We start from the raw sequence: 14,286 nt of genomic DNA on the forward strand, positions 1-14,286 counted from the left end.
TCAATGGGGGACAGATCCGGAGATCTTCCTGGCCAGGGTAGTTGAGTTACACCTTCTAGAACACGTTTGGTGACACGGGATACATGCGGACATGCATTGTCCTGTTGGAACAGCACGTTCCCTTGCCGGCCTAGGAATGGTAGAACGATGGGTTCGATGACGGTTTGGATGTACCGTGCACTATTCAGTGTCCCCTCGACGATCACCAGGGTTGTACGGCCAGTGTAGGAGATCGCTCCCCACACCATGATGCCGGGTGTTGGCCCTGTGTGCATCGGTCGTATGCAGTCCTGATTGTGGCGCTCACCTGCACGGCGCCAAACTCACATACGACCATCATTGGCACCAAGGCAGAAGCGACTCTCATCGCTGAAGACGATACGTCTCCATTCGTCCCTCCATTCACGCCTGTCGCGACACCACTGGAGGCGGGCTGCACGATGTTGGGGCGTGAGCGGAAGACGGCCTAACGGTGTGCGGGACCGTAGCCCAGGTTCATGGAGACGGTTGCGAATGGTCCTCGCCGATACCCCAGGAGCAACAGTGTCCCTAATTTGCTGGGAAGTAGCGGTGCGGTCCCCTACGGCACTGCGTAGGATCCTACGGTCTTGGCGTGCATCCGTGCGTCGCTGCGGTCCGGTCCCAGGTCGACGGGCACGTGCACCTTCCGCCGACCACTGGCGACAACATCGATGTACTGTGGAGACCTCACGCCCCACGTGTTGAGCAATTCGGCGGTACGTCCACCCGGCCTCCCGCATTCCCACTATACGCCCTCGCTCAAAGTCCGTCAACTGCACATATGGTTCACGTCCACGCTTTCGCGGCTTGCTACCAGTGTTAAAGACTGCGATGGAGCTCCGTATGCCACGGCAAACTGGCTGACACTGACGGCGGCGGTGCACAAATGCTGCGCAGCTAGCGCCATTCGACGGCCAACACCGCGGTTCCTGGTGTGTCCGCTGCGCCGTGCGTGTGATCATTGCTTGTACAGCCCTCTCGCAGTGTCCGGAGCAAGTATGGTGGGTCTGACACACTGGTGTCAATGTGTTCTTTTTTCCATTTCCAGGAGTGTATTTTAGGGAGAGGGTTTTAATGTGCTGCTGGGTGACTGGCTCGCCCAGGTTTTAGGTAAGAGGTCCGCCAATCACGATTACCTCCTTGTTTCCCTTCGGTTTCTGTTCTCTTTTCCTTGTGTTTCCTTTCCTTTTTTAGTGTGTTCTTTCTCCTCTTGTTCGCCTCTGTATGTGGGGATTTGGAACTGCGTCAGGTCTGCGCCTTTTAGCCATTCTCCTTGATCGCTGTTCGTCTTAGTCCCTTCACTGCATGTGTTCCTGTTTTTATGTGCCTGGGCGCTGATGACCAAGCTGTTTAGTGCCCGTAAACCTCAAACACACACACACACACACACACACACACACACACACACACACACACACACACACACACTGTCTATTTTAATGTGTGTGTTATCTATTGTCTGGTAAAATTTCTTTTGGTTTGTGTTGAATGTTTGGTTTTGTTTCCTTCTATTTTCAGTTTCTTTGTATCTTCCAAGTCGTTTGGCCAATGCTTGTAATTTCTGCTTCTTTTCATCTAATTGCTCTATCGCTTCTTGTTGTGAGATTTTACCTAACCTTTTTCGTTTTTTTTCTGACATTTGATACCTTATAAATTGTGTTAGCTGTCCAATGTCTTTTCTCAGTTTTTCTATTCTGATCTGTAGCCTGTGTTGCCATGCTGGTTTTGTGGGTTTCTTCTGTGTGTTGGTTGGTTCTGATCTCCACCTAGTGTGTATATTTAGTGTAGTGAGTGCTCCTATATAAACCAGTAGTTGTAACTCTTCCATAGTTGTTTTCATTTATTTTGTTGTGTATGATTGTGTTGACAGTTTTTATTGTTGTTTCGACTTGTGTGTTATTTGGCAGTCTATGCAAGAATGGTCTAATGTCTGTATTTGTGTCTTTGTATTCTATATGCGTCAGCTGAAATTTTTCTTCTATATCTAACATGTGTGTCACTTCGTGTTCTATTTGTACTTGTTCTGGTGGCAGTCTTAAGATTTCGTTTTCCTCTGATTCTTTAATTGATGCGTGTTGTTCTTTGTTTGTTTACTCTGGGATGTTTGAGTCCATTACTGTATTTTCTTCTTCTTCTGATTGCACATTATTTTGTTCCAGTATTTGTTGTACTTGTTGTTTGATGTTTTCTAATTCTGAGTGGGGTGTCCTGTTGTTTTTGATTATTACACAGATATGATCAGCTAGTCGTTGTCCTGTTAAAAATTTTAACTCTGGGTTTCTGGTAATAAATGTTGTGTATACTTGTGATCTGTATCCAGTTGTGTTGGTTCCTAGGTTTGTTGCTTGGTAATAACAGAACATGAGGTGTCGATTAACTTCATCTGACCATCTCATCCTCTGTCTTTGTTTTCCTTCTAGGGTGGTTGCAGGAAGCATATCCTGCAAAACACCTCTATTTGGATTTAAATCATTTTTCAGTTGGCTAGCAGTGTCGTTACCATTGTGGGCGGGCATAGGGTTCAAGCGTCGTCCCCGACCATGACGCTTGTTCGAGGCTTCTTTAGTTGTGTCCTGAACCAACTAATCACACTAAAAGGGGGGTTAGCCCTAATAGTGGTTTGTTCTTTTCGTTGCCTTTTATGACTATCAGAACATACTGGAGGCCTATACTTTTCCCGGGCCTCCACGGGGATTATTATTATTATTATTTATAACAGTAAAAACAGCAAATGAGTTAACTATGCAGGATTTCATATTTTATAACTAATGGACACTTCCCAAGTGTCGGGCTGCATTATGGGTCAGTGGATAATTACATCTACCTCGATACTCCGTATGGGGTGTAGTGGAGGGTACCCTGTACCACTACTAGTAATTTCCTTTCCTGCTGGACTCACAAGTAGAGAGAGGGAAAAGCTACTGTCTGTATGCCTCTGTATGAGCCCTAATTTCTCGCATCTTACCTTCCTGGTCCTTATGCGCAATTTATGTTGGGGATAGTAGAATTGTTTGGCAGTCAGCTTCAAATGCCAGTTCTCTAAATTTTCTCCTTAGTGTTTCTCGAAAATAATGTTGCCTTCTCTCTAGGGATTTGCAGTTGAGTTCCTGAAGCATAGCTGTAACACGTATGTGTTGTTCAAACCTACCGGTAACAAATCTAGCAGTCCGCCTCTGAATTGATTCGATGTTTTCCTTCAATCCCAAACACTTGAGCAGTACTCAAGAGTAGGTAGCACCAGTGTTCTATATGCAGTCTCCTTTGCAGGTGAACCCCCTCTTCCATAAAATTCTTCTAATAAAACAAAGTTGACCATTCATCTTCCCTACCACAGTTCTCACATGCTTGTTCCATTTCATATCACTTTGCAACGTTACAGCCGGATAGTTAAACAACTTGGACTGTGTCAAGCAGGACACTAGTAATACTCTTTATGAACATAACAGGTTTGTTCTTCCTACTCAACCTCATTAACTTCCATTTTTCCACGTTTAGGGCTAGCTGTGTTAATCACACCAACTAAAAATTTTGTCTGAGTTGTCTTGTATCTTCTTACACTCACTCAACTTTGACAGCTTACCATACACCACAGCATCATTAGCAAACAACTGCAGATTGCTGCCCACCCTGTCTGCCAAATCATCTATGTATATAGAGAACAACAGTCGTCCTGTCACACTTTCCTGGGACACTCCTGACAATACATTTGTCTCTGACGAACACTTGCTGTCAAGGACAACATACTAGGTTCTATTACTTCAGAAGTCTTAGAGCCATTCACATATCTGTGAACGTATTCCATATGTTCATACATTTGTTAACAGCCTGCAATTGGGCACCATGTCAAATACCTACCTGAAACCTAGCAATATGGCATCTGCCTGTTGTCCTTCATCCATAGTTCGCATTATCAGGTAAGAAAAGGGCTAGCAGAGTTGATGCTTTCTAAAGCCATGCTGATTCGTGGGCCTAAGCATCTCAGTCCCAAGTAAGTTTATTGTATTCAAATTAAGAATATGTTGAATGATTCTGCGGCAAACCGAAATTAGAGATACTGAACTGTAATTTTGCGGGCCCGTCTTCTACCCTACTTACATACTGGAGTCACCTGTGCTTTTCTCCTGTTACTTGAGCCTTTGTGCTGGGTAACAGATTCAGGATAAATACAGGCTAGGGAAGGGGCTAATGCTGTAGAGTACTCTTTGTAAAACCTTATTGGGATTCCACCTGGACCTGGCAATTTATTTGCTTTCAAATCTTTCAGTTGATTCTCTCTGCCAGGAATGCTTGCTTCTATGTCGTCCATATGGGAGGCTGTCCAATGGTCAAATAATGACATGTTTGTATGATTCTCCTGTGTGAAAAATTACTTGAACATGAAATTTAAAACTTCAGTTTTCGTTTTGACGTCTTCAACTGCCTTACCAGACTGGTCAACAAGATACTGAATGGAAGCCTTAGACCCACTTAGTGATTTTACATACGACCAGAATTTTCTCACTTCTTCTGCCAGATCTTTTTTAAGGTGTGACAGTGGTAGCTTTTATATGCTTCACATACAGATCTTTTCAGACACACGAATCTCTACCAAACTTTGCTTGTCATCATTTGTGCATTTTCTTTTGAACTAAGAGTGCAGCAGCCTCTGGTTCCTCAGCGTCTTATGAATTTCATTATTAAACCACTATGGGTTTTTCACCTCTTTATCCGCTTACTAGGTACGTAACTCTCCAGACAATGATTTACAGTCTGCGTAAACTTTGCCCATAATTCATCTACATCCATCTTACTGGAACTAAGTGATGTCAGTTCACTAAGTGAGATGCTAACAACTGCTTATCTGCTCTATCTAGCAGAAACTCTCTCGTAGCCTTCTTGACCAATTTATTGACTTTCGTAACCATAGTTGCTGTAATGACATCTTGACTGCTAATCTCCATTCCTATATCGACATTTTTGATAAGGTCCAGGCTATTTGTAGCTAAAAGGTATAAGATATTTCCATTGTGTGTGGGCTGCCAAGCTAGCTGCTCAAGACAGTTTTCAGAGAACATGTTCAAAAGTATTTTGCATGACTGTCTGTAACACTCCCCCCCCCCCCTCTGCCCCTTCCCCCCCTCATTGAATCCATTGACACCCAGACTTGGTAGGTTAAGTTCACCCCCTAGTATCAACTAGTATTGCATGATCTGGGTATTTGCACGCTATTGACTGTAGACTTTATTTGAATGACTCTGGAACTGTTGCACTGGAAGTGGGTGGCTGGTAAAAAATCCAACAATTAATTTGGCTTCACCTACACCTTTTATGTGTGACCAGATAACTTCACTGTCGCACTCAACTTTGACTCCATAGAGACAATATTTTTGTGAACTGCAATGAACACTCCTCCTCCTATGGCCTCTAATTTGTCTTTTCAATATACATTCCATGACTCTAAATATCTTCAGATTTCAGCCAATCCTCGGTCCCAAGAACAGTTTGAGTGCAAGTACTTTTGTGGAGGGCAGTAAATTCTGGAACTTTGTCAGCTATAATGCCTGTCAGCAACTTGAACATGGTGGACAAATGTATTACTGGCCTGTAATATAGAGGTGTTGCTCCTTTAGCTGGGTTCTTCTGTATAAAATGAGTTTTTCTAATTATTAGCCATTCACTGATGTTTCCCATTTGCAATATTGTGTTAGTGTTCAACTATTCTCACATGGAGTCCAGTTACAGGGTGTTTCAAAAATGACCGGTATATTTGAAACGGCAATACAAACTAAATGAGCAGCGATAGAAATACACCGTTTGTTGCAATATGCTTGGGACAACAGTACATTTTCAGGCAGACAAACTTTCGAAATTACAGTAGTTACAATTTTCAACAACAGATGGCGCTGCGGTCTGGGAAACTCTATAGTACGATATTTTCCACATATCCACCATGCGTAGCAATAATATGGCGTAGTCTTTGAATGAAATTACCCGAAACCTTTGACAACGTGTCTGTCGGAATGGCTTCACAGGCAGATGAGATGTACTGCTTCAGCTGTTCAATTGTTTCTGGATTCTGGCGGTACACCTGGTCTTTCAAGTGTCCCCACAGAAAGAAGTCACAGGGGTTCATGTCTGGCGAATAGGGAGGCCAATCCACGCCACCTCCTGTATGTTTCGGATAGCCCAAAGCAATCACATGATCATCGAAATATTCATTCAGGAAATTAAAGACGTCGCCCGTGCAATGTGGCCGGGCACCATCTTGCATAAACCATGAGGTGTTCGCAGTGTCGTCTAAGGCAGTTTGTACCGCCACAAATTCACGAAGAATGTCCAGATAGCGTGATGCAGTAATCGTTTCGGATCTGAAAAATGGGCCAATGATTCCTTTGGAAGAAATGGCGGCCCAGACCAGTACTTTTTGAGGATGCAGGGATGATGGGACTGCAACATGGGGCTTTTTGGTTCCCCATATGCGCCAGTTCTGTTTATTGACGAAGCTGTCCAGGTAAAAATAAACTTTGTCAGTAAACCAAATGCTGCCCACATGCATATCGCCGTCATCAATCCTGTGCACTATATCGTTAGCGAATGTCTCTTGTGCAACAATGGTAGCGGCGCTGAGGGGTTGCTGCGTTTGAATTTTGTATGGATAGAGGTTTAAACTCTGGCGCATAAGACAGTACATGGACGTTGGCGTCATTTGGACCGCAGCTGCAACACGGCGAATGGAAACCCGAGGCCGCTGTTGGATCACCTGCTGCACTAGCTGCGTGTTGCCTTTATTGTATCGCTTTTCGGTCATTTGGTTACATTAAACCTCCGTTGAAAACTTCGTCTTGTTGCAACAACACTGCGTTCTAGGCGGTGGAATTCAAACACCAAAAAAATCCTCTGTTCTAAGGAATAAACCATGTTGTCCACAGCACACTTGCACGTTGTGAACAGCACAAGCTTACAGCAGAAAGACGACGTACAGAATGGCGCACCCACAGACTGCATTGTCTTCTATATCTTTCACATCACTTGCAGCGCCATCTGTTGTTGAAAATTGTAACTACTGTAATTTCGGAAGTTTGTCCACCTGAAAATGTACTGTTGTCCCAAGCATATTGCAACAAACGGTGTATTTCTATCGCTGCTCGTTTAGCTTTTATTGCCGTTTCAAATATACTGGTCATTTTTGAAACACCCTGTAGGTATTAGTCAAAGCTGTTTAGCTGATCGGTGCCAGGGATGTCCAATTATTACTCTCTTCGCTCTTCTCAATAGTTTCAGACGTTTCATTCAGTTTCAAAGTCCTTGTTCACACACAAATAATGTAGTACTTCTTTTTAGTTTCTGAGAAAGCTTTCCAGAACTGAGTTGTTGCCTCTTTTCTCGTTTTTCAACTTTAAGTTGGCTTGCTGATTTAGGCTGTGGTAGAACTGTCTCTTATTAGATTGAAAAGTTCGATTTTGCCATGTACTGGATGATCGCAGTCTTGTATCTTTTGATTTTTCCAGCTGTCACAGTTATTTGTAGCTTGAAAATTTCTCTTATTTAACCAATACATTATGAGATACTCTTTGGTCTTCTGGTTATTAACGTTTGCTCTCTCCTGTTGTTGAAGTTGGTTGCATTATTATTATTATTATTATTATTATTATTATTAATTTTCTTAAAATATATTATCATACATTTCACCACAGCTGCCCAGGTGTATTTTACTTTCCTGCTTGTAATGTAATGTTTAGTTTCCATTTGCAAATTGTTATTTCTTAACAAGTAGTTCTTATCTGAATCGCCACCCTCCTGCTCCATGGCTAAAAGAGACTGCCTTGTGTGTTCATTTCCCCCACCCTCCCGCCAGTAAGTTGGTACTCCTTGTGTAACAGAGATATTTTGTAATTTGTTGTTCAGTTGAAGTGCTATTTGTTAATTTTAATGTTCTGTTTAGTTGCAGAATGCAGTTGCTCTCGTATTGAGTGCCATTCAGCTGTCACTCTTTGTGATTTATCCAAGTAAACCAAAAGAAAAAGAAGAAAAGAAGAAAGATTAATGCAGATGTGTTTCTAGAGTTAGCATATTTTTATTACATGTGTATACATTATGTACATATAGTTTTAATATATGGAACTGTTGGCAAGTAGATTCCAAACTGTAAGTATGTTCATTACTTGTGTTTGGTAAGTTTTAAATTATTTATTGCAATAAAACTGTTAACGTATTTCCGAATCTTTGTCAGAAACAGAAACAGATGTCGGGCATCTGTCTCTTCTAGAACTTTTCAGTGAACAATTCACACTGTATCAATGTATAATTGTGTGTTATTTATTGTCACCCATTTAAATAATCACTTACATTAAGAAGAGTTTGTGGCAGTTTTACAAATGTGAATATCGAATTACTGCTGCAAAACAAAAGGAGTACAAAATAATAGAAAAGAAAAATTCTGTGAAGAAATTTCACATGGACACAGCTTATCTTCAGGAAGTGCAACTCCCAATACAGCCAACAGACACACAGAAATAGAAAGTGACAGTCATCCCATTTCACAAATTCGTTCTTCAGGGCAGAAAAGAGAGAATAATTGGAAGACATGGAAATGTGTGAAAGTAGGTTACGTGTTACACACAGTGGGAAGCACCAATATAGATTGTGTGTGTTCTGTTAGCTGTGCTGAGAGTTAACAACTTGATTGGATAGCCTATCTGCGAACAGAATTATTATAAAAGACCTGCAGTATACAAGACAGTTTGTGTTTACTCATAATAATGCAGTGAATCAATGATTTCCAGATGAGTATTAATTACCTAGACCAGTATTCTTTCTTTCATAAAAAAGTGTGTGTGTGTGTGTGTGTGTGTGTGTGTGTGTGTGTGTGTCCTGGCAGTTACTCCTGCATGCTGTTTTCCTTTCTTCAAATAGACCTTCTCACATTCAATTTGTGGATACTTCATGATTTATACAAATCACATGGAAAAGTCAGAATGTATTTGGATTCAAATAATAAATTTGTGGGGGCAGGACTGTGACAACTAATTAGTGTTTCTTGTTGGAAGAATAATTTTGATATGAAAAATATATTATTTTAAAATGTGAAGTATTGGTCCATGGTGTCACAGTTCAGTTAAAATAATTTTGTGAAAAGTCAGTGTGTGGAATAGTACAGCCATTTTCCATTATCTTTCTCATGTGGTCATGATGATGTCATACATGCAACTATCAATGTGCAAGTACATTAATGTGTATCATGTCACCTAATAATAGTTCTTTTCTCCACTCTCACCACTTACTTGGAATTTGAGTCACTTTACCATCTTTGAGGTATGAAATGTGAAAATTACTGCTATAAATTGTAGTATTCAGGTGTTTATCATGTCCATGTTATCAAATCAGTATGTAACATCATTTTTAAAGTGCATGAAAATAGAGATATATTCTGTTTTTATGACAGTGTGGAAGATGGAGCTTCCAGGCTTGAAATTCACCCTTACAGCTCTGATATTGATGAACTAAAAGTATCACCATTGTGTTGTGGATGGAAGGCTGTGTTCTTCTGAGTTGTTATTTTAGAAATAATAAACAAAGCAAATAAAATTATATTTGTCATAATTAACAGTAACATCTTATTAGAATCAGTGACGTGCCATATAGAGGATATCTGAGAATAGGAGATAGAAAGGTCGTCTTATTTCAATGACAGTAGAGAAAATATATATCTCGTGCCATATTTAGAAAAAAGCATCCAGTAATGTCAATGGATCTTGATTTAATCATTAGCACAAAGTATGACTGTATGCTGGCATATACTACTACTACTCTACTACTACTACTACTACTACTACTTTAGGAGATATCTGTGGTGTTTGTCTGATTCCACATTATTTCAGTTCAGATTTTTCTTCCAGTGCAGTTTAATCCAATATCTGAAAAGTGTGTACCTTTTGCACATTTAGTGCAAGTAAGAAAATTTTTTTATGTGAGTTATTTTTATCTCTCGAATTTTGTGAATTATAACAACTATCACTTTTAACCAGTGTTGTGGGTCATACTGAATATTTACAAAAATAAGACACCATTTTACATGAAGTTGAGAAAAACACTTTTGTACAGCATAGAACAAAACATCCAACTTTATTTTTTTATAAAATATGTGAAAATTTTGCAGGTTCATATTATTCATAATTATTTTACGTGAACTGTTAAGACATTCCACAGAAATTTTACATGATTGTTATGCTAGGAAATTTTACTATATTTTGTAATATCTTTTGTACAAGGTAAAATATTTGCAATAAACATGTAATTTTGCAAAAAAAATACTGTTTTTTTTTTACAGTACTTCAGTTTGGTCCACTGTCCGGAAGCAGTGTGGATCATTTTTCCTCTTATTTTTGTTTATGTTTATACTAAGGATTCGAACTGCAGCCAATCATTTTACCTGTTGATATTTAATTCCTATTCAAAATACTGAAGTGAGATGTAATATTTTAGTACTTCAAAAGTCAAAATAATCTTTTTTACCATAGGTTGTGATATAAACAAACCGAATTGTGCCTAAAAATCACTTATTTTAAATTTTCCTGTGGCCCTATGCATTGTCTGTTGACGTTATTTCAATTGTGTGTGTGTGTGTGTGTGTGTGTGTGTGTGTGTGTGTGTGTGTGTGTGTGTGTGGTTTTTTTTTTCCTTCCAGTGGTGTTTATGAATTGTTCTTTTAATAAACCCTCTTGCAAGGGCTCTGCAGATTGGGCACTTAATGGACCAAGTAGAGAAGCTTGTTCAGAACACTCTCTCCTTCCTCCAGAAGCAGGATAAAGAAGAATTATTCCGATGGGTATCAGGATCTATTAGAACCCATGTTAAGAAGTTGGTGTATATGGCAGTCAAGCATTCTTGTGAGGTAACCACGGACTATATGGATAAATGGCAAAGTGTGTGGTTAAAATTGAAGCAGACTAAGCCTTTATTTGGTTAAATTTACTCCCCTATTTCTTTTGGTCTGGGCTTTACGTGTTCTGACATGTATCTGATTCATGAGGGTGGAAAAATGCTGTTTACTAATACATGTTAAGCTGATGCCATATCAACTGTGTATAAAACATAGCAATTTTCATAGAAAGTTATTTTCTAATGTTTACCCTTAATTATACAGGGTGAGTCACAAACTATTGCTACCAAGATTAACTCCAAAAGTATGATAGGAGCTGAAAAGTTAGTGGGACAAAAATTACATGGGACAATGGGGGCCATAATATGACATTGGGTTTTTGTTGTTAGGTGGGGTCGCTTCAGAGATATGAACGTCTCTCTCTCTCTCTCTCTCTCTCTCTCTCTCTCTCTCTCTCTCTCTCTCTCTCTCTTTTTTAAGTGAGATTTTGTTTGGTACTTGCTTCTTGATAGTGGCTATTGAGACGAATCCATTGACGTGCAACAGTAAGGTCTTCGAAGGTCAAAATGGTGGCATGAATGTCCATTTACAGAAGGTGATTGAAGGGATGACCATTTGTATCAATGCAGTGTTACAATCTTCTTATCGAGGATTGAGTGGTATTCCTTATCACATCAGCACACGTCCTGACATTTCCCTCTCGCATATCTTCAGGTGTAGTTAGAACATCTTTATAAACAATGTCTCTTACGAATCTCCACAAGAAAAAAATTCAGAGGTGTCAAGTCTGGCGAACGAGCTGGCCACGGCACATCTCCTCCGTGACCAATCCAACAATTTGGGTATTGTCTCTGCAACTCATTTCTAGCCATCAGCAAAAATGTGCTGGACACCCATCGTGTTGATACCACTTTCTGTTCCTTGTTCCTAAAGGTTTTTCTTCCAATAACAGACCTAATTTTCTTGCAGGAATGTGGTGTACCTTATACCATTAAAATTTCCTTAGCTGAAATAGGGGCCTATAATTCTTTCGTCCAGAATCCAACATCTTACGTTCACCGACCACAGTTTTTTGGCGTGCAATTTGGCGCAACCAACATGGATTTTTAATTGCCCAATAATGCATGTTATGCAAATTAACATTTCCATGGTACGTGAATGTAGCCTCGTCAGTAAATAAAATCAAATTAATAAATGTGTCATCCCTCTGAATCTGAAGTTGAACCCATTGGCAGAATTCAATAAAGCACACAAAATTCGTACCAGTTAATTTTTGATGGAGACTGATATGGTAAGGACAATATTTATGCCGATGCAGAACATGGACAACACTACTCTGGCTCATGCCAGATTCCCTTGCGATTTGATGTGAACTGGCACAAGGATCTCGAACCACAGTGGCAAGAGTACCAATTTCTGTTTCCTCGTTAGTAACTTCCTTTGACAGATATGATTCTGATGCGTTAAAGATCCAGTTGTTCTCAATTTATTGTCCACATATTTAAATGTAAGATGTGTCGGGTGAATATGTTGAGGAACTCTTTTAGTGTGTAAGTTCTAGCTCTCTCTGAATTTCATTGGCATTCCCCATAAATGAGAAGCATATCGACTTGTTCTTCAAAGAATACGTCATTCATATTAGCTTGATTCGACGATACTAGTCTTACCATTCCTATTAGTGTTGTATTGTGAAACGATCGAATAGTGTTTACATGTCAATGGCATGTTAGATGGATATACTGTATTCGGCAAATATTTACTATTTGCACAATATGAGAGAGAATTGTCAGATCATGTGCTTCTGTAAGTGCTGAAGTGATAAGGAATACCACAAAATCCATGATAAGAAGATTGCCACACTGCACTAATACCACTGATAATCACTTCAAACACCTTCTGTAAATGCACGTTCATGCCACCATTTTGACCTTCACTGACCTTCAAAGACCTCAGTGTTACATATCATTGGATTTGTCTCGATAGCTGCTATCAGAAAATAAGGTCAACTTTGTTTTTTATATGGGAAGCTATAGTTTGGTACTTAATATATCTCTGATGCAACCCCACCTAGCAACAAAAAACCGTCATATTATGGCCCTCATTGTCCCATGCAACATTTGTCCCACAAACTTTTCAGCTACTATCATACTTTCGGAGTTATTGTTAGCCGCAATAGTTAGTGACTCATCCTGAATATGTTTCTACATGATGACCAGAAACAAACTGAACAGCTTGCAAGGGTGCTGCAGATAGGTTTTTGGGAAATAATTGTCAAGAAAGAAATTCACTAAATTATTTAGTATTCAAGTCATCCAGTTAGGCCGTTGCATGTGCAGATTCAAGTGGCCCATCAGAGAGAGTGTCACCAAACATGGTTCTTCATTTGGTTTCCTAAAACCAAACATGAGTGGTATAAAAATTGGAAATGGGATGGTAGTAAGTAACTTGAGCGACAGGCTAAGCAGTCTCGTGTGCTACTATCAATGCCATGAGAACAACTGATAATAATTACATCTGGCAGCCCACTTGAATTTGCACGCGCAATGGCCTGATTGTCTAACTTCAATCATAATTAACTCTGAAACGGTGCAACACATGGAATTCTTTTCATAACAATTATTTCTCAGTACAATCTGGTCTGCAACACCCTTACAAGCTCTCCAGATGGTTTCGTTTGACCCTGTATATCCTTACAAGGTTCCGTCAATGAGTGCACTATACCAACCTATGGGTGCACTATTGATCCTGAAGGAAAGCTGTAGTGAATAGTAGGTGGTTTCGTCAGCACTGCTTACAGTTGTACAAGGTGTGTGCAGCCTTTTTCTGGTAACAACTTGTCTTCTGTTCACCATTCACATCAGCTGCCTCCAAATCCAATAAAGTTTGGATAAGCAACTTGTCTATGTATTTATTCATTGTCATCTCCATGATTTTTAATGAAATTAAGTACCCTCTTCTGTAAACTCTTCGTGGTTTGCAAAATGTGAGAGGCAGAATTCTGGCAATTAATGTTGGTAATTAAGGTTTTCAATGATGATAGCTGATGTTTAGCCACTGCCAGTTTGTTGCATTGGTTGCACAGCGTCTTATGTAACAAGGCACTGTCCTCTTGCAATGATTGACATTCGCTTCTGGTGCCCATTTAGAATTGATTTGTTGGAGTCGTTTATTGACTGAGGATTGTAACTTGAAGTTTTCATACCACAGATTTGGATGCTTGTCGGTGCCCCCAAACAGCCAATGTCGGAGGTCCTCCAATCGTACCTTGAATGCTATTGTGAGATGCTCTGTTGAAAAGTACTCAATATCTCAACAGGGCACCAGTGAAAATGATGCAGAAAGTGCACCTCTAACAAGGGTTCAAAAATGGTTTGTCCTCCCAGGTTTATGTACCTGAATTTCCCTCT

General features: G+C 40.1%; 1 protein-coding gene across 1 annotated transcript in view; it reads left to right on the forward strand.

The window, feature by feature from the left end:
- LOC126354236 (sugar transporter SWEET1-like) overlaps positions 1-9,374 on the forward strand; it is a 44,480-nt gene extending 35,106 nt beyond the window's left edge. Inside the window, exon 6 of the mRNA XM_050003733.1 lies at positions 7,943-9,374. Coding sequence (XP_049859690.1) covers positions 7,943-8,044 — 102 coding nt within the window. The 3' untranslated portion in view covers positions 8,045-9,374. The remainder of the gene's footprint in view (positions 1-7,942) is intronic.
- Positions 9,375-14,286: the final 4,912 nt, after the last annotated feature.

This window comes from Schistocerca gregaria, chromosome 3 (genome assembly GCF_023897955.1).
Source record: "Schistocerca gregaria isolate iqSchGreg1 chromosome 3, iqSchGreg1.2, whole genome shotgun sequence".
In the NCBI taxonomy this organism is placed as follows: domain Eukaryota; kingdom Metazoa; phylum Arthropoda; class Insecta; order Orthoptera; family Acrididae; genus Schistocerca; species Schistocerca gregaria.